General features: G+C 40.1%; 1 protein-coding gene across 1 annotated transcript in view; it reads right to left on the bottom strand.

The window, feature by feature from the left end:
* The window catches only part of PTPRG (protein tyrosine phosphatase receptor type G), a 389,416-nt gene that overhangs the window by 131,554 nt on the left and 233,155 nt on the right, over positions 1 to 24,707 (bottom strand). Inside the window, exon 5 of the mRNA XM_005522022.3 lies at positions 2,775 to 2,870. Coding sequence (XP_005522079.2) covers positions 2,775 to 2,870 — 96 coding nt within the window. The remainder of the gene's footprint in view (positions 1 to 2,774; positions 2,871 to 24,707) is intronic.

The following is a 24,707-nucleotide window of genomic DNA, read 5'->3' as shown; positions in this document are numbered from 1 at the left end:
GCATTACCACATTAGCAAAAATCCAAGTCTTAATGGCAAACATATCCAATAATTTATGTTAAAATATTTACACAGAAAAGCAAGCATGATACAGTTTTCCAATGCATTTGGAAAAAACAGTATGACCTCTCTTGCTACGATTTTTAAAAGCTGTGTTCCAGGTAAATGATTTCAAGATGGGACCAAAGCTCTGCAAAGTAGAAAGCTGTAGTACTTGAACAACCTAAGCTGCCAATCAAAATGTGACCATGGACATCTTAGGGATATTTCATTCAAAAGTCACTAGGAATCAATTTTAAAAGACAGCTTTAAATTAGCTGCATGAAATACTAGCCATGGCAAATTTATCTGTATGGAGTCCTGGGGAGCAAGGCTCAGGGAACACCAAGTATTTCTCAAGAAAAACATTTTCCCAAGTCACAGATCAACAAGCCCAGCACATCACACACAGCTGAGGGGGCTAAAACAGAACCTTGGTCAAAAACAGTAGGGATCTACAAAGGATATCAGCATCCATTAATAACCCTATGTACAACAACAATTCAAGCCCTACGGGACTAGTTCTGGAAAATCCTCATGATGGCCAAAATAGCAGCTGTCACACTGGTGTCCCTAAAGATCATTTACAGGTGCCAGAATTCAGTACATGCCCTTCTAGAATGAGGACTCTGGGCATTACAAATCTTCCTTGACTGTTCTCTGTCTTGGAGAAAAGCTGCCCAGAAAGAAAACCTGCTACACTCACAAGTTTAACAACACAGCACTGATTTCTCATTTCAACCCAAAAGAAAAGGAAAATATGCCAAAACCCCCCCAAACCATTTCCTTGCAGCCGCAAAACAGGTCGTCCCTGGGTCACTTTGCCAAGAATTACCTTGACCCCACACTCTGGAAAAGATCAGAGAGGGCTCATGCCTAATGGCCTCAGATTTCACAGCTGCCAGAACAGAAGAGTCCAGCTGCACCATCATCCAGACTTTATAGCCCCATGTCCTGTGGCTGGCAGGGCTGGAAATGATGGAAAGTGTAGATTTCTGCTTCCCTGAGCAGACTACGACACTCAGCTGGAGTCTTGAAAAGCCTGAGGTCTCTGACAATCAAAGATGGGGTTTTTAATTGCATAACACACTATTTTAAGTTATTTAAATGTCTCCCTTGGAATCGTGGAAAGAGAGACTTACAGTAAATGCAGCACTTGGCTTTGCGGGTGGGGAACACCAAACAGTCCCACCACAATTTTAAGACCCAGTAAAAAGAAGGGATTTAGGGAATACATGTCACATACAGACTAGGAGGTGATATGACATGGGGCAGTGCTTCACATGGCTGATATGAAGCCCATCAGGGTAATTTAGCAGTTGAATTCCAGACAGATGATGCCACAACACACGGTGCACACCATGACACAAACCCATGTTCCTGACACGGCACAAACACCAAACCCATAATGTTTCACTGTGCTATAAACCAGGCTTTGGCTGTTCTGCTTCTGAACTTTGTATGGCCAAATGCAACTTACCCAAAGCTTCCCATAGTACATTGAGATTAAAAAGTCTGGGGAATCATTATCATGCCATGCCACTGTAAATTATCACAGCTCCACCAACTTTGCCCTAATATGAAATGCCACAGAAGTGCTCAGAATCCAACAGTGATGAATTTAACATGCCTCCTTCCACTATCCTGATGTCAGCAGAGTTACAGCAATTTATGCAATACAAGGATCTTTCCTTTTCTCCTTATCAAAGCATTTGATCAAAATCAGTGACATGCAAAAAGACAACCTTACTTAATTTGAGCAGCAGAGTCAGGCTTGTCACTCTAACATCATAAGAAAAAGGGAGGTATTTACATATGGGTACTTGCATATTCCTTTTTATCTGGCTTCACAAAGATAACAGCAAGATCACTTTCTTCCTCAGTAAAAACTAGAGTGAAACCTCACAAAGGATCAGTGTTTTCCCTTGCTCTTCCCTCCCTCCTTTCCTCTCTTCTGAAAAGCAAGACCTCAAGACATTTCAAATCTTCATTAGCTACTTCTCTGCCTGTGACAGTCTGGTGGTGTGGAGTGGCTCCAGCTCTCTCTTCAATTCACCCTCGAGTCAGAAAGGTAAGACCCTGTTTCTGACGTGAGGTGACAAGGAGCTCACACTGCTGAGTGCCACTGCCACAGGTGACACTCCCATCACCAGCACTGCTCCCTGCCCCACGCCGCAGATTTGGGGCATGTGGAACCACAAATGAGCTCATCCAGCAGCCCCAGATCTGCATCTCTCACAGGATGCATTTCAAACAAGTGGATGCATAAATTCACTCATTCCAAAACCTGGTCTGTTCAAGAACTTGTTACTATGACAATTTAGAAGAAGCTGCTACAGATAAGATTTATGAAACGTATTGATTAATTTTTTTCTCAAGCTACATTTGAATTTTAAGTTTTCCCTAAACAAAACCAGTTGGTGTTGGTTTGTTAGTATTCCAGGGACTGCAGCAATGTGCTTCAGCAACAAGGGAAGTTCCATGATAAATGTGCTCTCCAATCTGCATCTGTAGAGTAGCTATAAAGTCAGAACAATCCAGGCAAAATTTTTCATTATGTTTTTAAATATACTTATTTACATTTTAAATCACACATAGACAATATGAAGTATCTTTCACTTAGACAGGTGGGAACAAGAAAACAGATGCATCCATTAAGCTTGAAACAATTCAATGAATTAAATAGTACTTGGTGAACACTTTGGTTTATGGAAATAGCCTTTGTTTTAACTTACTTGAAAAAACACGGCCATGGCTCCTACCACCCTGTTTTCTAGAACTGCTGTTCCAAAACTGTCAAAGTCATCAGGATTGTAGAAGTAAATCTGCATCTGCAAAAATTAAAACCAACAACAGAATCACATTAGTGTTGATTCATACAGCTTTCACATGATGTAATGCATACACGTTGTATGTAAACCCAGTGTTATGAACCTGAGATAAAGGAATTCTGCTGAACAATATTGTTTAACCAGCATCTTGATTAATAGCATGACTGCCCTGCTGGGACAGAAAGCAGGGAACAGAGTTGATGCAATGCATTTTAATACCAAATCCAAGGGTAAACAGTATGGCCAGTCTGTTCAGATGTTAAACTTTGTGCTTTCTGCCAGCATCTCTTCATTTCTTTGCACATTGAAGGCTCATCTCCCGCTCTGTTAAATGTGCTAAACATATTTATCTCAAAATCCATAGAGAATTTTGAAAAGGATTTCAATGTTTAGAGTTATTCCTTTACTCCTAAAGTAATTTGTAAGATAAAAGTCTGTCTCCATAGCAATGCATTTTTATGAGCCTCCGATATTCAGGTCTATCAGTTAAGGTCACATTTCTCACTGTCTTCAGTTAAATTTCATGACTTTTGTTTCCAAAGCGTTAGTACTCTGCAAAAAGTGTGAGACAAAACCATATATACTGATGTAATTTCTTTAATGAATAATAAATGTTAATAAACAAACCCCAAGTAAGATCAGGTGAGAAGAATGATTACCCCAAAGTAACAAGTGTTGGAGTGACACAAATAGAAGAGGACCAAGAACAGCTTCCTCTATACACTCTGCTGGTAAACAATCTCACTCTACATGCCATGAATACAGGCAGCCCACAGAGGCCTGTGGGTGCTCATGCTCTTAATTTCCTGTATGGTTCTCATTCCATTTCCCACAGTTGTTGAGCTCCCACTTTTGCCAGCTGTCAGAACACACTGCAGCTTCTCCAGTAGTTGTCCAACCCTTCCATTCCAAAAGAAGCCCTTCGTGTTAGTCCATCTCTATCAGCCATGATTTGCTCTGAAAGATCTGGTTTGAAGCGCACAACGCTCCCTTCTCAACACTGCACCATGCAGGTGGTGTATGGTCAGTGTTGGTAACATCTGTTGTAGGTGTACCCTACACAGCACAAATTAAAACCACATGCCCAATGGTGACAGTCAAGCACAAGGACTGGACTTCACAGCAGTCGCTCCTGTGGCCATTCAGGGAACCTTCTAGATGGATTTCACAACCCAAACCAGCACTGGCCGGCTGATACGTAGAAAAAAATAAATCTCTTCCTGGCTATGAAATGGGAACGGACCCCTTGGCTTCTCTGCCAGTATCATCTTGCTGAATTTGTGCACTCACTCTGCTGGCCACCACCAGTACCTGCCCTTTCCACAGCACTGCAGTGATGGTAAGAGACAGGCACACAGCTCATGGTTTGAGGGAGAAGTAAGGTCTAGCTGAGACTGCCTGTGCCTCCCAACACGCTGCTGGTCTGACCATGGCTCCCTCCAGCAAGCCTGTCTGCAGGACCCAAACACTTGTTCGTGTTTTTCCAAAATAGTGCTGCATGACACATCCTATGATATTGACAAAAGTACTATTTTCCCTATATTTTGTACATGCCAAGAGAGATGATACCCTTTTGTTTTGCACAGATACATTCCTATTCACATTTACTGATTCCCAGGCTTCTGACTGTATATACTGGCTATAGTAGATAGGTGCTTTGCCAGTATTATACAGTTAAAAAAAATCACCACATAAGGAAAAAACCAACATGAAGATGAGAGCATTCAGAGGTAGAGGTACTTTTTTCAGCAGGAGGAAGACCACACTCCAAATAACCCACAAAAAAATGAAAAAATTTGGCACTTACACTAGCTTTATAAAATTTCAAAGCAATTTTCTTCCCCTTCTTTGGCCTTCCTATTCCCAGCACACTCACAGAACACACACAAATGCTGACAATATCTTACAGAGGTGGCAGTACCTCCAGATTCTGACAACTTGTGGATTGAACAAATGCAGAGCAAGGTGCAGCCATTCATTGATGTAGAAATTAGAAGCAGTTTGTTTCAGGTAGAATTGCTTAAACTTCAGTTTAGCCAGCACAGACCAAACCTGGCAAAACACTCACAAATTACATTTTGCTCCTCTTTAAAATAAAGTTTAAAATTATCTATGCCTTACATAAAACATTTCACAATATATTCCTCACAGGAGTTTATGAAGAAAAGCATCACAGAGTGAGTTCAGCATATGCCAGAATAATTTTGGATCAATTTTGCTTACAGCATTTTAAGGAAATTAATTTTTACAATGCACTCTTGCATACCAGTGCAAAGGGCTTTGGTAAAAGAGTTTTTCATTCAGATCCCTCATCTTAGCAGTGCAATCTCATAGCCTAATCAAGAACCACACTCTGCCTTGATTACCATACACATTGGAGCATTTTACCACTGCTCCCTGGTGTTTTTCCAGAGAGCGTGGTTCCTCTCTCTGCATCCATCATGTCAAGGGGAACTGTCCCATATGAAAAATTATTGTCATCTGTCATACAGTAGTTTCCTTATGTGCTCATATAGCTAGAAGGAACATTTCAGGAATACAATATCTGAGGAATCACTATTATATAATTTACACACATATACCCTGCAAAAACAATGTTAAAAAGACAGTAAAGTTACACCCTTAAAGCCTCATGGTTCAGGCTGCTCATAAAACCACACCTGGACACCGCTGAGCATTAGTATTATGGCAATTTTCTAATTATGTGATCACATATTGTTCTCTTCCATAATACAGCCTCATCAGTTTTCCCCAATTTACAATAAAATGCAAATGTATCCAATGTATTTTTGTTCTTTTATTCATAATATACATAATATTGAATGCATTTATCAGTAGATAGTTAATTTAATATTTTCTATGGGTGGGATAAGGTTCTTTATGTACAAAGTGGGAATAAGACAGTTAAATGTAAAATTAATTTCACCGCATACTTAAGTGGCCTAAACATGCTAGAAAATTTTCATTATTACTCCTTATTATATAATTAGTATATACAATATATGGGGGCACTTTGCATATAAATGACTTCTACTGTCTCTGCCTGGGATGCAAAACCAGCAGCACAGAATACAACAAAGAGGCTTTTAAGCTAAAGAAAATTTGGATTCTATTATAATATGCTATTTGTGAAATGCAGAATGGAGAATCACCCAAGCTTACACATCCAACTTTAATTGTGGCACTGGCTGATTTCAGCCCCATACAACAGCCATTTTTGTACATTTTTGCATGTGATTCCACAACAGCTTCTACTTTCCAAAATTAAAAAATTTAAAGGCTGAGAATCCTTCAGTAAAGCCTGAAATGCTCTCTGTAGTGTGGCACTACCTGTGTGCAGTCAGAATGCTCTGTTCCACACATCCCTGCTGACTGTGCTCCAAAGAGCCTTCCCTGTGGCACAGGTCCAGGAGGCCACGAGTGTCCTGTTCTCTATGGCACAATATATGAGATTTACAAGGCTTTCACATCCAGCCCCATTACAACTAACAAGGCTGGGAAAGGTTTACACAGCCTTCCTTCATCTCATGTGTGCAACACAGCAGTGCACTTGCATTTACCTTGTAAAGAGGCATCACAAAGACCACATGTGTCCAAGCAACTTGAAATGTTCAGTATTTTGGTAAAGTCAAGCTGAGACAAACCATCCCTAGTGAAATAAAAGTACTTTTCCTGCAGGAAGAACTCTACATCCTAAAATGCCACCACTAATACTACTGCAGCTACAGAGCTTTACAAAGGCAGGGAGAGGGCAAGAGTTTGCTTTTAATGGGAAAACTTCATGCTTTGACACTCTTCACGCTATAAAAGAATTGTTTTCAAACTTGAGAGAGATTTGCTGTACAGCACAGATTTAAGCCTGAAAAAATATCACTGAGGGCAAAATCTTCAGACTGTTACAAGTGCTTTAAAACAGGATTAGGGAGAAAGCCCTCACTCTGCCATAACCCAGGAGATAATCACCAGTGTCCCTGAGAAGACATGAAATGTTTTCTAGTCTCTGCTGTCCAGGAAGATCCAGTGGCCAACCATTGCAGTTTCCAAGCACTCCAGGTCTGTCTATTCCAAATCTACAACACTTACACAAGTGAAAACTCCGCGTATATCCAACATGTGGCTGATTCTCCAGCCTGGAGAGCCTTTGCTCCTACCCTCCACCATGCCCTGGGGGCAGGAAATTGCCTCCTCCTCAGGACAACCTACTCCCTGCAGAAAACACCTTTCTTCAACCGTGTTCTTCCAACCTTTACAGAAATCTGGTGTTACCCAGACCTGGCAAAATATCAGGCCCTACTCTGTGCTCAGATTTTGATGCCAAACTGGGCTGCCACCATGCTGATGTTGTAGGGACAGGCTGTCCAAAATGTGCGTATTACTGAGAAATACTGCCCACCAGAGACCAGTTCTGGTTTTATTAAGTGTAATTGCCTCTGAATGACTAAACCCTCATTATGAAATGTCACTGGCTTGCAAGAACTGAGCCTGCTTCCAATGAATGGCTTCTCCTCGCCACCCGTCCACATATAAAAGGCTCTGTCTCTCTGCTTGGCATGACAGGCATCCAGACAGAAATCACCATTTCTGTGCATGACATCTCTTCGCTGTCATTACCCCACTACAAAGACAGAAAGTTTACATCCAATACAGACTGTCATGGCCAAACTCATTCAGCACTTAGGAGAGAAAAGCCACAATGAGCGTTTGATAGATCCCAGAAGATGTGAGTGAGTTCAAAGCAATTCTAAGAGACTGGAAAACAAGCAAGTATATTTTCCATAGACAGATGCCAAGTATTTTAAAAATAAATAATTGAGACTTTTAAATTGGGCTGCTATCACCCTGTGCAACCTCCTACAGCAGATTTCTCTTTAGATTAAAAAATGAACAAAGGCTCATTGTGCTGTCACAGATGTGGAGTACAGAAAATTCAATAGAATCAGGAATTCTGGTGCAAGGGAAAGGATCATCAGAATTATCTTTCTGCTCATTTCCTTCCAGCAATCCAAGGACTACCATCGTAAAAAAGCATAAAAAAGTAAAAGGTTTTATAGACCAGCCAATTTTTTTTATGAATTAGGCAGCAAGATGCAGAGGGAGCAGTGATGTGGATTATTATGTACTGCTTTAGAGACTGAGAGTACTTTCAGAAGAGCACAACACCCAGGCAGTGCAGGTAGATTGCAACTCTTTGCACAGTGGTGAAACAAAAATTTTGAAATGTTTGCTTTAAATGATGGAGTTAAGAACTGAATATACTAATTCTTAATTAGTGTCTTTGCTGCTTTCATTGTAAGAATAAATTATTCTCAGCCACTTTTACAACTGGATTTAAAACCTTTTGCACAAAAATAAATTCTCTGCTAAGATTATGAATCATACATGATTTTTCTTAATTGAAAGCTCACATGTAACTTACTTTTGCTTTAAATATGTGCATAGATTTCTAGTGAACTGGATGATGTGATCCATTTGGCTGGAATAAAAATTTTCTACAGACATAATGTAATCTTCACTGCAGCACTAAAAATTCAGAATAACTGTCCTGCAGTCTATGTGTTTACTGGAGTGTGAGATGTACACTGGGGCAATAAAGTCTAATGTTTGACTTCTCATTATATTCTCTTTAAAAAATCCATGAAACTTATAATTCATAACATATTCAAAATCTGCTTAGGAAAGACAGGGGGAAGAGCGAATCGTGATGTTTCCCAGTTCTCATACCAGAGCTTGATTGAATAACACAGAGTATATTGCATTCTTTTGAAAAGATAAAGTTGAACAGGAGCAGATAATGGCATGTTTTTCCTGCCTAGTCTATTATTCATCAGTGAATTTTTAACTATAGTTAGGCAGGTAGAGAGACGTATTTTGAATGTCATAACTTGGTAGTCTACAGTGCCTAAAAGCGTGCTGGATAAAATTGTAAAACAAAAAGTCAGACAGGGACTTTGTCCTAATGTAATTGCAACTTGATAATGAATACAATGCTAGGCTGAAAAAAATGAAAGGAGCTGAAACAACAGGAAGAGCAAGATCATGCAAGTGAAATACCAGAATTTAACTCAGTTTAGACATTCGTATCCCTCAGAAGTATGGTAACTTTCCCTTTCATCTTCTTTAACAGTAAGCATGAATTCTTCCTTTGTTGTCTCCAAACAATGCAGTAGGTGTACCAATGCTATAAATTGAGACTAAGCAATTTCAGAGTCTTTTTCAGGTTGAAGGGTGGTAGTTGCTTCACCTTTTGCCCGTAAGTCTACACAGCATTTAAACCTGTGAGTGGTCCTGTGACAGTGCAGTAGAACAGGGAGGAAATCCAGCACTCATGGGATCACCCTGGACTCCCATGCATTGCTGGATCACAGCCACATCACTCAGTATCTTGAGCATTAAGTCCTGAATGTTAAGAGAGAAGTTTCTGCCAAGCCAGAAACTTCCCTGATTTCCACTGAAAGAAATAAATACCCCTCGGGCTTGCTCCCATCCCTAACACGAAAATCCATCTCATGTGTACACAGTGAGTCATTACACAAGGAAGGCCCATTTGATGCTAAAAAGCTGCATGTTGCATTCATTTGTATTACTGTAATATGAAAATAACGGTGTCAGTGTTTATGCTTTCCGTAACGTGAAACTTTTTTGCAATTGCTTTGTACTCCGAGTAACAGCCATATGATTCACCATGAAATGAAGTCTGGAAAATCGTTTTGGATAAATGGAACTATAAATTCAATAGAATTTCCATGACAACATAGATTGCAACACTCCACCACAAGTGAAATGTTATAAATCATTCAAAACCAACAAAAAATCAGCAGTAAGTCTTCTCTTTCACAATGCACAAGACCCTTGAATTATAGAGCTGTGGTTATTACCTCCCAGTGCAATGCCTCTTGTTTCTGATCCTCCTTCCTCTGTTACAAGTGTTGTTTCATATTTGACCTCCTTCCAAGCACAGAAGATTATAATACTAACACTTTAATACTAAGACATAAACAAGAACTGAAGCATAATGAGCAGGAGGCTTTTTTGAACCTTTCCTTCTCATCTCCTAAAAATGTTTAAAATACCTTCATTCTGTGGTAATTATACCTGTGTATCCAGATACATCACAGCATCTTGTTAGACACACAAATTTAGGAGGCTCTTTTTCTGGAAACGTGGGTGGCAACTGGTGCAACAGTCAGCTTGTGAAAGGGATGTGAACCACATGTCCAAGGATGGAAGAGATCCAAGGAGAGGAAGTAAAAATAAAAAAAGGCTAAAAGATTGCCCCACACAGTATTGCTCATTTGTACCCTTCCATGAGAGGATTCCTGACAAATGGTATTTCACTTCGAGTCCAAAGAACCGGAATGATGTGATTCCAGGAGAGCCTTCACTGCAATTTTAAAATCACTGTGGCTATTGCCTTCATGCCTGGAAGAAAAACCTTGAAAAGGCAAAGCTCTTTTCTTCCTGAAAAGATTTAGAAGCCCATGAAAACAAAGGAGAGAGAAATAGTTCAGCATTCTGTTTTTTTTTTTTTTGTGTAAAATAGGTATATTTCTTAAATATCAAGTCTTTTGGTAACTTAAGAAGTGGCAACCTATTAGCCCTTGGACTGCAAAGGCTACTAGAGAGTTTCTGCTATCTTGCATTGATCCCTGCCCATTTCTGGACCTCAGTTCCTCATGTGGTCATTGTCTATCCCTTCTTTAAGCAGAAGTTTTACCAAAAAAAGTTTTAAAAATTTGAAATTAATGGGAAGAATGACACACAGTTGAAAATAGTGTGAAATTAAGGACCATATGGAGTGTTGTTGGAGGAAAAAGACTTGGAGGCTGCTGTTCACTTGCTTGCTATTGCAATAAGGAAGAGTCACAGATGTACCTGAGGGAGAGAGTATTGCCTCCTTAATACTGGTACCAACTTCAGCCAGCTCACAACAGACAGGAGAAGCTCTCATGTTTGTGCTCCATCCCTGAGGCGTTCAGGGCCAGGCTGGACAGGCCTCTGGATAACCTGATCTAGTGGAAGGTGTCCCTGCCCATGGCAGGGAGTTGGTACCAGCTGATCTCTAAGGTTCCCTCCAACCCAAACCATTCTATGCCATGTGGTTCACATTCCTTTTACAAGCAGATGGTGCAGAAATCCAGTGCACACAACTGCTGCAGGGCAGTGCACCCACACACTCAAGGGCATCTTCCCAGGCTCTGGGAAGCCAACTGGTGTCTCACTGGTGTTTACCTCTTCTACCAGAGACTTTTTTGTGCATTTATTGAGTAGCTCTGAGTCTCACTCACAGTGGCTTTGTCTAATGGTGGTATATTCCAAGTGAGACAACAGGAGCACACATTGAGGCAAACGTGGCTTCCTAACACTGTACAAATGGAAAAATTAGAGGCAATACTTAGCTGCTGTCATGGCTGAAAAACTGAAACAGGCAATTTAGAAAGTGGCTAAGCACCAAATGACACAGCAACCAAAAACAAGCTGGATGGACGAATATGAACAGAATAGCTCTGAACTCCACCCAAAAGAGTTAGTTTTAGACAGCTTCTTCATCTGCTTCCCATGGCCTTCCTAAAAGAAAAAACAGCACTACTGAAGAGCTTTAAACTTCAAAATACCCTAACTGTGCGTACTTCAGTTCATCTTTCAGGAATCCATTTACTTTGTTAAACACCAAGAAGTGCTACCAGAATGGGGAGAATAGGATTTCCTTCCAAAAATATTCCGGCACTTTTCAGGAAAAACAAAGGAGCTGCACTCGGAAGAATAAACCCCACAAAAGCATACTTTTCCTAGCATGTGTGATCAATACAATTTCACATCCCATTCACTTTAAAGATGCACTGGTAGAAGTATTCATTCCTCTGAGAGCTCATATCTTAGCGTAAATTCCTCTTTTTGCACTATGGAATTCAAAACGTCCAATGTCCTCTCTGTGTGTGGTCTTTTTTTCTTGTTGATGATGGGTTTTTCTTCTTTTTCTTTTTTTTTTAGTGGGAGAAGGCAAGGTCTCCAAGAGGTTTAATGAACTTCCAAATGCCTCAGAACAAATTTTGAAGTATTTATAGTTTCACTCTGGATTCAAAGCTATGCAGCAGATGGGGCACGTTTTCAGCAGCATTTTGCTGGGCGAAAGGCCATTCCTATCTCTGAGGGGATGTGAAATCCTCCAGGCTGTACACTTGCAGAGTTATTTTTATTTATGAACTGTGAAGTAGATGGACAGTTACAGCAGAACCAGGCTAGGACAAGAGCTCACTTGGAGGGTAAAAATAATAATGAGTTTTCTCATATTTTGCAGAATACAGTTCTATCTAGACTCTCATCATAATGCCAAAGGCAGAGCAAACAGAGTACTCAGCACCATTCTCAGTAGGTACTTGCAGATTACTGGAGAGATGTGTAACAGCCTGTGCTGCAGGGACAGCACTAGTTCTGTCACAGCTGTCCCATTGGAACATGAGGGGTATTTCCAATGCAGCTGCTTAATGTGGGTGTTTTACTTCAAGACTCTCAACAAGGTTTAATATGCAAGGAGTGAGTACACTATATCCTTTCTAAAACTCAGGATCTCCTGAAAATACCTCATATTGAAATCCTTCCCCACCATGGGCTGCCTACCCAAATTCCCCAGTGTTGGAAAACATTACATGTAATATCTTTGTAGTCTAATTTTCTAGGTTTCTCTACTCTGGCCCTCTGACTGCTTTACCAAAAAAGAAAGTGAAGTCTGCACACATTTGGAGTGCAGTGTTAAGAAATCTGTAACTTCTTTTCTTAAGTGTACAGACGCACACACAGTAGCTGAGTACACCATCTTAATGGTGCCAGTGTGTTAAGGACATGATTCTGGATTTACACTAACAAATCAAAAAGAACTAGACTTCAGCACAGCAAGAAGCAGAATACTCAGGCAAGCAGCAAAACTGACAGAAAAATAAGTGCTGGAAATTGTGTAGTGTTTTAAAGTTAAACCCTTGTCCACTGTCACAGCTGCAAACCCATTTGCAAGCACATTCTGTAATGGTCCTTTGCTAAATGTCAAAGTTATTCTTCCATGCTTATGAAACAGAAACACAGCTCTGATTCTCACCCCCTCCCTTGCTCATACCTGTCTCCAGATGACATGTTGAGACTCCCCTGGTGCATCTGACGCTGCTGCTCACTTGTGGCATCACCTTAGATACTGTCAGTAAAACAACCTCTCAGCTTTAACACTTCCAATTTCTTACAGGCCCATTGATGTTGAATGAAAAGGATGTTCAACATCTTTGGGATCCTGAAGAACACAACAGTGCCACCAGATTGGCATTTGAGTCCAAATTTTGCAGGCTTTGCTTCAGTACAGCTTTCAGAACACACTCCTGGAGGGAGGTGTGCCCAGTTGTGTCCCTGCTCAACCAGGCTTCATGCCAGTTTCATCCCTTCCCTCAACTGTATTTTAATCATAGAAATGATTTGCATGCCCAAGAGTCACATTTCCAGTCTGGCTCACACCTGTGTATTTCTGAAAGCATCTCCTCTGCCTCAGCATCTCACACTCAAACAATTCACCTGTGTAATGGACACCAAAGGAGTTCTGGTTTTCAGTGTGACAGCTGCTGGCTTCTCTCCAGACTGTTGGTGTCTCTGGTTCTAGAGGTGCCCAACCAATTAAATTCTTGCTCATGCCACTCCTCTCACCACCAGCACCAGATATTTGGATTGTACTGACAAACACAAATGGGAACTGGGAACACTCCAAACTGGTGCAGCCTCTCCCATCACACAGCAGGGAGAGCTGCTCCAAGCTGCCCAGGGCCAGGGCTGGGCAGGTACCACCTTCCAACACAAATCCACACCAGTATGTGCTACTGGTGCATTCATCTCTCCTGGTCTTCTGTCACAGCACAAAATGCCTCAGTGGAACTTTTGAAATGTGGGAGTTGCACAAGTCTTTATCATAAATCTGTTAATTAACCTGCATAACTGATTTCCCTCCTGGCAGCGGGCAGGTTGGAATAAATAATCTATTCAATACCTACTGAAAGAAGACTTCTATATTTCATGTTTACTTTAGACAAGTACAAAAACCTTTGGACAAAGGGCCTCAAAGAGTCAAATTCCTTGCAGTTTCAAGAGAGTGCCCTGAATAATACATAAAGCAGCTATGCTCTTATCCCTAAAACCACAGGTGTGAACCAGATGTCATGCTTATCTTCTCTTGAGATTACAGCAAGTGCACGCCTTCAGAATATAAAGTAAGCTTTGGATCAAGGAACCTGAAATATATTTAAAGCGTGGCACTGATGTTAAAAATTCAAATATTAACCTAGAAATCACTGTTTCATTCAGGAGTCTGTTTATAGCCTATGTTCTGTAAAAGCTGTATTTCTTTATTTAACCTTTTTATAACAAGATGTATTATGAGTCACAAATCTGAGATAAAACGATTTGCATAAATCTCAGTGTTGGTAATCAAGATTTTACCAAACAAATATTTCAAATATACCACCATCTATTAAACATGCATCATGGCTCAAGAAACAGAATTAAAGTTCAAACCCTAATTTAAATTTTAAACTTTCCTATTATTGTAGTGAAGGTTTAGAAAAAGGTGAGCATATGCTGCACTTAAATATTGAAAGATTAAATCCAGAAAGGTATCTCAAAGAGAATTTTAAAGTTAACAATACACAGTAACAAGAAATAGTGCAAATGTGCTCTAACTGTACAGCCTTGATCATAATCAGTCACCTAAGAGCACATAGCAAGAGAATCATTCAAAAATGTTCAGTTTTGAGAAAAATAACCATTTCCTCACTCAAAAAGCGAACATCACTAATACGTGTGTTTGTTACTGGGGACATTTCAGGAAAAGAACCACACCAGATGCACAAAACATCTTGCCCCAGCAGATTTCAAAGGTCATACTCCTACTGCAGTATTTCTTCTCTTAAACTGGGTCTCTTAAACAGGCACCACCGCCCGACTTCCCTGTCAATGCCTCAGGAGCAGCAGTGATTGCTGCAAGGGTGAGGGTCTGCTGTCCCTGAAAGAGGGTTCATGTCCTACTTCAGCTTTTGTTCAGCTTTCCTCCTCCACCTTGGCTAACTTCATTCTTTAATCCAGCATTCTAGTTTCCTTCCACAGCATCCCCTGTCAAACACACACACACACTCCAAAGGCTGTCAGCAGCTAATGCTAACACTTCACTAAGAAAAGTCTGCCAGGTCAATTTATGACAGAAATATTGCAGGTTTGTAATTACAGCCCTACATAAGAAAGCCTGTGTTTACTCAATAATCTCCATTCACTTAACAGATGCATGCATCTCCTCTCTAGCTGTAGAGAAAAGGTGGTGAATGTGACCTGAATCCAGCAGCTGTGATGTCACCTGCTTGATCTTGAGAGAGCTGAATTACCTTGCTGAATTACCTTGCTCACATACCAGTACTCACCAGTGACCCAGAGCCTCAGCCTGCCCTCCAGCAGCAGGGCCTGTGACTCCTGGGGAAAAAGCATCCAACATCTTGGTTCACTCATGTCAATGAAACAGAGTATGAAGAGTTGTAGGTTAACACGACCCTGTCTGTAAGGCTGAACAGTCAAACTTGGATTGAGTCGAGAGCACAGACCCAGGCCTCTCAGCTCCATGGCAACACTAATGATTTAAACATCTTTATAACTTTTAATTGAAGATATAGGAGAAAAGTTGAGAACAGTACCAAAAAAAAACCAGAAACACTTTCAAATAGAAACAGTTGAGTCTTCTAGTGTCACCTATGCCTTATCCCCTGTTAGCAAAAGGGTTTTTCTTACAAAAACAATCTATGGATGGTCTTCAATGTGATGAAAAACATTCTCCTTCAGAAAAACAGGTGAGATAGGCTACATCTAGTTCTGGAGTCCAATCCTAATTTCTGCAGAAAAAAAACATGTAACAGCAGAAAGAAAAGAAGTGCACAGCCAGATAACTCAGCTTCTGCGACTGATACTTGCAACTTCATTACTGCGGAAAGCAGGCAATGAAAATAGGTGTTATCAGCCACTTCAACACCTGGTAACTCCTGCCAGGAGGCACAGGACACAGCTTTTCTCTGCCTTGCCAGGCATAGGATCACAGCAGCACTGTGAAAGGGAGTGTGTCTGGGCTCACTGTGCCAGGCTTGTATAGAACAGACGGAGTAAAGAGATAGGAAGGAGAACAACAGAGATGGGGGAAAGAAAATGAGAAAGAAAGAAAAGACAGCATCCCTATCTCTCACAACAAAGGGCTGTTAAGACTTTGCTGAAATCCATGGCAGCTCTGGTAGCTTCTGGTAGCTCTGCCACTCTGAGAAGTTTAAAACACATTCAGGATCATGACTGGCTTCCTTGAACAGCCAGTGGTTGCTGGGATGGCATTACAGGGTCCTGCCATCCCAGGAGATTGTAAAATTCAAGTATTTAAGTTTATCTCTTTCCCTTCACCAATTATTACCTGGCCCTTTCCTTCCCAAGATCTCCCATCACACAGCTGGCCAGCCAAGGGCTACAGGTGGCACCAACATATCTATCAATTACGTGCACCAATCTTTTACAAAACACAAGCCTCATTTGCTGATTTCCAGCTCCATTCCCTTCTCATTTAAGCACATAGCTCAGAAGGTATTTTGATGGGTTTTAGATTATTTCAAGATGTCCTCTTTCTGTTGAGTTTCTTACAATGCTCCACACAGATCTTGCGTAGAGCAGTGTGGCCATAGATATTTCTAATACTCCAGGCTGCAGCAATATAGCTCTGGAGAGCCCTCATAAAACACTTGATTATGGCTACAGGTGCATCAGGCTCTTTATCCTGTCTCAGGCACCAGGCACTAATGGAAAGTAAATCAAGACATGGACAAAGAACAACTGTTCCACTTTGCTATACCCCTGCAGCTTCCAGCAAGCCTCAGAGGCCTTTCTGACCTGGAAGCTGCACAAGGACCATCCTTGACTGGTGTGTCCAGAGCTCTGCTAAACGCTCTTTCCAACCTGTATTTACCCCTGACTGCTAGAAATTAATTTCCTAAGGGGTTCCACAATTCATGTGCATCAATACACTGCTGGAAAGGTGTTCCTTTCCGTGGAATGTGCACCTTCTGTCTCTCTGGACCCAGAATCTTAGCTATACTGGGAAGCATAACAAGTAACATTTATTTAACTTTGTTGAAATTTCACAGCCCTGTGTAATCATGCGCCCAGAGTCACCTTTTCCAAGCTGAGATGTCACAACAACTACTTATCTTTTTTTTTCTTCTCACTGAAGGCCCTCTATTTTTTGGACATATACAGCATTTTTTAGGATTGGCAGTCAGAACTACTCAATTCATATGTACCATGGAGTAAAGATTTTTCCATGAACTAACTTCCTAATACTTTTGAATCTTCCTCTTTGCCTTTTTGTTGCTGCTGAGCACTGAGCTCACATGTTCAGACAGCTCTCTGTAAGGACTCCAGGAACCCTTCCTTGAGTTGCAATAACTAATTTAATGTTCATTACTCTATGTGCAAAGTCAGAGTCTTCTAACCTAGTTAAATTAGAAAATGAGGTTTATTAGATGCTGCTTTGTGTGTGTGTCTGCATGTGACATCAGACCTTTATAATAATTTTAGAATGCATTGACCAATTTTATCAAAACCCAACTGCTCACTTGGGTTCTCAAAGACTCAAAGACACACATTCAAGTGCCTTTGCAGTTAAGCAGCAAAGTTAGACACAATTAGTTTCACAAGTATGGATCAAACATTGAAGACACTGAAGTCACTCCCTGTCCTCCTTCACAAAGAACTTCATCATCATGCCCAGCATGGGCAGCAGACAGTGGCTTCACATGGCTGTCACATCCCTTCCAAACTCAGCAATGCTGCACACAAATAACCTGGGGCTTTTCTGACTCAAGAGCACTCATTTCTGCACCTGGGAATGTTATAGGTCACACAAGGTACCCACTTTTGCTCAGTGGGAATGTTATCAGTAGGTGCAGATTCCCCTGAGTCACAGAGGGAATACCAGCATTTGAATCTAAGCACACATAATATTAATAGAAATCCACCACTCTGTTAAATATTGTAATATGGTAACTTTAATCATAAAGCCTCTCAGTATTTAAATACTTCAGGCACTGTAGACATTTATACAACTAGCAGTGGATGAATTTTCAAATAGATACTTCTGAGTAATTATCCTCTTGAGACAGCATCAATTGCTAAATAATGCTTCAGTTTAAATAGCACGTAGCTATTATTCTGGGCACTATTAAATCTCTCAGAAATGCAACAAAAATGGTGATAAATATCTGACACTCCATTTTAGTGTTCATGTGGATGAGGAATAGGACATTTTTCCTCACCTGTTGGACTTCAAAGAGAATTCCTTAAAATTTAGGAGGTAACCCCTCCTGCTTGCTCTAATAAAGTATGGTATGCAAATTTGTTCTAGCCATAAGTAAAGACTCCTTATGAGCAAAGTGAGCACTCAGACTCACAAGGAAAGCTGTCTTTGTAAAACGTATCAGAGAAAGAATAACTGGATGGGATAGCTTGAGTGGGAGCTCCTGAGAATGCCAAAATCCTTACAGATTAGCTGGCAAGCAACAATTGTTCTGTCCCCCCAGAACATCCCTCTGTCATTCCAGGGAAGACTTGCTAAGCAAAAAAAAAAAATAAAATAGAGAGAACAGAAAGAGTATTCAGTATTCAGTCCAAACTTCAGTGAATCAAGGCATGACTACAGAGAGAGTTTTCAGATGAACCTGTTTTTATATAAGACAAAAAGCTCTAGAATATCAGGAAAATGCAGACCTCTTGTTCATATAAAACACTGGCCTTTATTCAAGCTCCCTTGAGATGCTAGTAACTATCAAGTAGTTTCATCATCATTTATCAGTGCATCATGAAATGCTCCTTTTCTTAATTACACTTTGAATGATGACTGAAAACAAGATGAAGGATTTGATAACTTGCTGGCCAAAAATTTCCATTGTACTTTCCTCCTCATTAGAAAAAGTTACCATTAAAAAAGGGAAAAGACTAATATGAAAGTGGCAAATTAAGCATGTGTGAGGTCCAGTCACAAACCCTTTTGTGGCCACTACAAGGAGAGAACTGGAGGGATGTGGTCACTCCAGAGTACATGGTCACCACAATATGGAATGTCCTGGACCTGACAGTGGCCATCACCTTGACCTGTGAAAGCTGTGTGACACCTTGCTTCAGTTTCTGTGGGTCAGTAAGTCATAAAGAGAAACAGAAGCAGCAACTTCCTCTGTCTTCTCATCCCAAAACTAACTGAGATTTAATAAATGCATAAAATAATTTTCAGCATCTTACATGAAAGAAGCATCTAGACCTGCTGGGACAAAGCTCTGCTGTATTCTGCTGTGAGTTTATAGAGATGAAGCCCTCTAATGCCAAGATGCTGATCTTAGGATTCAGTTAGTGATGGCGAGTTAGTGATTCAGTGAGAGAGAATATGGAGGAAGTCCATGTCCTTAGTAAATATAGTGACTTTATTATTCTGAATTCAGAACCCCCTGTGAAGATCCAGGACTTCTGTATCTACACATCATTCCTCATGGGAAGCCTTGCTCCCATCTATAGATTTTAAAAACCTATAACACTAATGGTCTCTCCAGACCAAAAAAATCAGTTATTTATGTGATACCGAATTTAATTTCTAGATAAATTCAGGAGCATTCATGGATACATATACTGAATTCTATCAGTATTAAATTACGTTTTCAGAATGGAAAACATTTGACCAGTGCAACCTGACAAGTGCCAGAAGAGTCACAAGCAGAGCAACACAGCCCAGTTAGTAAGTTTAGGTACATGTTCATAATTGCATCAGGTAGGCACTCCTTTTTTACCCCCACACACAGACAAGACAAGCTAAAACAGTCCTGTGCTAGACAGGGAAAAATCTCAGCAGTGGGATGCTGAGAATAAAATCAAAGGTCAGTGAGAGGGAGTGCTCGCTGCAGGAGGCTCACTTTGAAGCCACCCATGTGTACACTGCTCAGACCTGGAGCAGCCTCCTTGCTTGGTGTTTGTACAGGATCCAACCTGACAAACATCAAGCCTGGTTCAAAAGATGCCAGAAGCCAGCAAACCACAGGACTTCTGCACAGTATTTTGAGCTCAAAGGACCTTAACAGAGAGGCAAGAGTTCCTTGGATTGTCTCTGGCCTATGTAGGCATGCAAACATTTCTGGGGGAAGGAGGTTTAAAAATCTAACATACAGCATGACATCAACTACTGGAGCCAACTTCGGGGAGATTTCCTCCTCCTTCCTTCCATATCACAAACTGATTACAGTCACATAGAAATCTGAGTTTGTAATTACGATTATCTTGCTCTTTTCCACGTTAAGAGCAATAAGGCATAAATAAGGATGAACTTGCCTCCACAGAAATAATGTCAGGCATTTTACTAAATCCATGATATAAAGAAATTTCCCCCATTCTTAGATGTCTTTATCACATGCATGTCACATCTCACTAAGAAATAGTTATATGCACATGTTTTTAAAAGATTCAGTAATCTTTCCACGTAAATAAACACACACATACGCCCACAAGCTTAGGAAAGCGATACATTCGTTTTCAGCAGGATGCTGCAAAAAACAAAGTTTATTTCCCCTAAAATGCATAAAATTGCACTAACTGATTGTCAGAGCACTACAGTGTGCTTACAAAACTCTAAGAAATTTTAGCTGTTCACAAACTAGTCTTGAGTAACTTCCAAAGACCTTTGTTAATGCCTGTCCCCAGAGAGGATGGAGATTACGCAGGAATCCCACCCACTGCAAGAAAAAATCAATATTTTAACATTCTTACTGTGATACTGTTGATCCAGACCTCACAAAGAGCTACCAGGAAAGTTAGTCACAGCATTTTCTGTAATTTTAAACTCATCACACACACAGATAAAACTCTATACCTGATATTTTGGTTATTTTTGTCTATATTTTCCAAGAATATTTCACAGATTGGCCTTCTTGTCTGTCTAGGCTTTTAAAAAAGCAGTGATTTGTTTGACCAGACTTTAACTCCCCAGATTCCACAATCTGGCTTTCCTAGGAGTTATAATTACTGGGGGCAAGGACTGAAATGAAGTTGTCAAGGGACAGTAATGGGCTCTCTTTCTCCCTTCCCCAAGACTGATGCTATTCATTTGGAGCAGGTCTATACACAAGCCCCTCTAATCTGATCTGCAGAAGCCTTGGTGAGACCTGGCTGTACCTCAAGTGGAAAACAGGTCTAAAATTAATAATAAGCTGACCTTTCAGTTTAATGCCTTGGCTATCACAGCTATCTATTGGTGCACTTTGCCCAAGTCTCATGCAGACTCTGGAAGCAGGACAGGAACAAAGACAAGAATTACAGCAAATTCGTCACTGCCACACAAATAAGCCACTTTAAATGCTGAGTTACAGACCAAGCAGACAACTTTATTTCATAATATATTCTGTTTCTGTAAAGCTTTATCTCAATCTTTACTTATTCAAGAAAAGCCTTAAGACAATTGTGTGGGAGCAAAAGCTTCTTCTCTGCTCTAGGTATATAGATTAAAATGGGCTGAGGCTTGTCCAGTGACTTCAACACTGAAGTGACAGGGGACTACTGAATGCCATTGCTTCCTACAGAGTAGGAAGAAAAGCATGAATATAATATCTTAATTTCTTAAATTTCAATTAATTATAATTCAATTTGGCAAGGCCTAACATAGGAAAATATCTTTACTTTCCCATCTTGTACATTTTTAAATGAATTTGAGACTATATGATTGATGGAAGCTTTCAAGCTTTTAAGTAGTGGATACTATATATAAGCTTTCCTTAGATAAATGATTTCCCCAATGTGAAAACGTTAGTTTTAATGAAATGAAATAGCCTTAATTGGTTGTGATGGGAAGTAAACCCTGAGATAAACATTGCATAAATAATTCACATCCTTCCATCTGGGGAACTTCTTCCTGAACTGCAAAGTGTCTCCAATCTGAAATGCAATACACATTATTTTAGCAGCAACCAAAAAAAATGCAGATTTCTTCCCATACACTGTATCTGGAGCATAGAGCATCTGCTATTCCAGAGCTGAGTGCATATTTTAAGACAGTTTCAGAAAGATTTTTCATTCTGGACTAGAACATTTTCTCCTAACACACGGTCTTCCACGAAACTGGTGTCCGCTGTAACCAGATCTAACTTTAACTGGATCTGTGGAAAGTCACAGTTCCCATGATGAAGCAACTGGAATATGTAAAACCTTCTCCACTACTTTCATTTACACCATACTGTGGCCAAGGCAGCATCTAAAAGATACCTGGAGATACAGCTGTAGCGTATTTCATACTGGTTTATGCTATATGACCCTAATGTTCCTTTTCTGCTTTTACTTGTTCTGCTTATTTATTTTAAGAGTTCATCTCCTGTTCAGGAACAACTTTTACCCTTTGCTACCCACACTTACTGCTGGCACTCAAGGTGGGTCCCCTTGTTACAACACAAAATACAGCTGATCACAATTCTCTGCAGAATTTATGGCAATTACTGCACCCTGCACAAAAAATCAGGGGGAGAATACGGAATCCATGAAACCACAAAACCTACATTTACACTATTTGATGTGATCCTATAAAATTCACCATGGAAAACGTAAGCAACCATAACTTTTATGTGCTGGTCTTTTGGGTGTTGTGCAAATGAAACCTAATAGCACATTACGAATTATTCTTTTCTGATCACATCTCTTGTTCAGCTACTGACTTTCCCTGGGTGCCTGAAGGAAACTCAGGAAAGTAAAGTTATTTTTCAATGGTATTATTCAGAAAATATCACAACCTTTGATGAAAATAATGTCTTTTTAAAACACCAATACGTAAAACAAAAGCCTCTGAAGTGATAATGCACTATCTGCACACAGCTTTTAAAAGGTTTCAATCAACAGTAATGTTGATTTAAAATGTTGTTCAAAATGTTTCAATCAACAATAATATTCTTAAAAAGGGCAACTTCTAGTGGCATACTTATTTTTCTGCCTATTACACAAAATAAATATAGAAGCATAATGAAAGAATATATTATGCTTGCTTATGTTCATTGTTACGATTTTTATAGGATCAAATCAAACAGACAATGGAAATGAGTTCTGCAGTTTCACTATGCCTCCTGGTTATCAAGTGATAAGTTCCTAGCTGTTGACCACTTTTATTCCAAAATAAACAATTCCAACATATAGAATGAAACTTTTAGGAGTAATTTCCTTCTCTCTCTGCAAAAGCTCATAAAGGTTCTCACAGAACAGGGATGGTTACAATTTTTCAGAGAATCAGTCAGAGCATTTCTTTTTTTTTTTTTCCAGCAAAGCACAAGACACCCTGGGACTGGACTCAAAGGACAGAGCTTACTACGGCTGCCTCTACTCACTCTGAAGTCTGCTACGCTTAAAAGGTTTCTCCTGGCTTGGGTAGCTCTAAAATACAGAGAAGTGCTACTGAATGAGTCACAAAACATTTAAGAGGATTCTGCTCTGCTTCCAGAAAGGCACAAGCAATGCTTGCAGCTTTTTATACCTATCAAAGAGCATCAGAAAGGTGCTGAGATTTTCCATCCATGGAACAACTAAGAAAGGAAACAGGGATTTGACATGCCAGGCTTTTTGTTGTTTCCTCTTGCTGGAGAAAAGCACCTCAAACACCTGAACCTTTCATATGTCGCTCCATGTAATTAGCAGCGTGAATTAACTGGTTTTCTCTGTTATTTTCAAGCAACATAGGAAAGGAGGAAAGAAAGGGAAAAAACGTGATTTTGAAACCACAACGAGCAAGTCAGGGTGACTCAGAACAGGTACCAATTAGGAACAGCGAGTAAATGTTTTGAAACTGCCTCAATTCCACTTGGTGACATCTGTGTTAGAACAGCTTGCACAGAGAGGATGTGCATGAAGCCTCTTTTAAGTTTCTTCATTCTCAAAATCTAGATCTTTAACACTCAGAGCAGCTCAACAGTTTCAAAATACAAGGAAAAAGAAAAGGGGGAAAAAAAATAGGAAGCCTTATGCTCAGAGTAATTTTGCAGAAAATCCCCAAACCACAGAAAAACAATTGCTTAGAACTTACATTTAATATTGAGGCTATTCAGGAAATACAAAATGGTTCTTTTAAATGTTTAAACATATAAACAGTGACTGAGAAAGCATTTCTTATTAAGCATTTTTATGGTTACAGCTACTTTGCTGCTGAAAAAGCAACTACTTATAAAAATAAAGCTAATATTTATGGGCACTATAGCTCAGGAAGGGACCTCTTTTATAAGACATTTACTGCAGCAACCATCGCAGCTGAATCATGTTATTGCACAAAAATGAGGGTTTTTTAAAACTCAGGCTAGCATTTAACAACTTTAAGTAAATGATAGCATATGAAATTAACTTTCAACACTAGTAAAAAACAGAATAGCAAGGACCAAATCTGTGAGCTGCTGATCATTCTTCTACCATGTAAGCATCTGCAATGGGTCCAAGAAGTGGGGAACACTGTGACCACCACCAAAGGGGATGATTTACAGAGCTGTGCGGGTAATTAGCAAAGTACTGTGCACAGGCCACCTCTCCTTGAGTGGCTGCAACCCCTGAAAGTTCAAAACTCCCCAGCATCAAGAGCTGGATACAACAGATCTTTTACAACCACTGCAGGAAAAAACACCCCACTGTCCCTGCTCTCTAGGACTTATGTCCTGATGTTTTTCTTCTCTCCTTGGTAACTGCTGGCAGCCTCATTTGAGAAAACTTCTGTTCTACAGCACCCATTACTAAAAGACCTAATTACAGCAGTAG

This window comes from Pseudopodoces humilis, chromosome 13 (assembly GCF_049639895.1).
Source record: "Pseudopodoces humilis isolate 2021_Gansu_Grassland_sample_001 chromosome 13, ASM4963989v1, whole genome shotgun sequence".
Classification (NCBI taxonomy): Eukaryota; Metazoa; Chordata; class Aves; order Passeriformes; family Paridae; genus Pseudopodoces; species Pseudopodoces humilis.
Note: the sequence above shows the minus strand (reverse complement) of the source record. Positions and strands in the feature narration are given on the sequence as shown.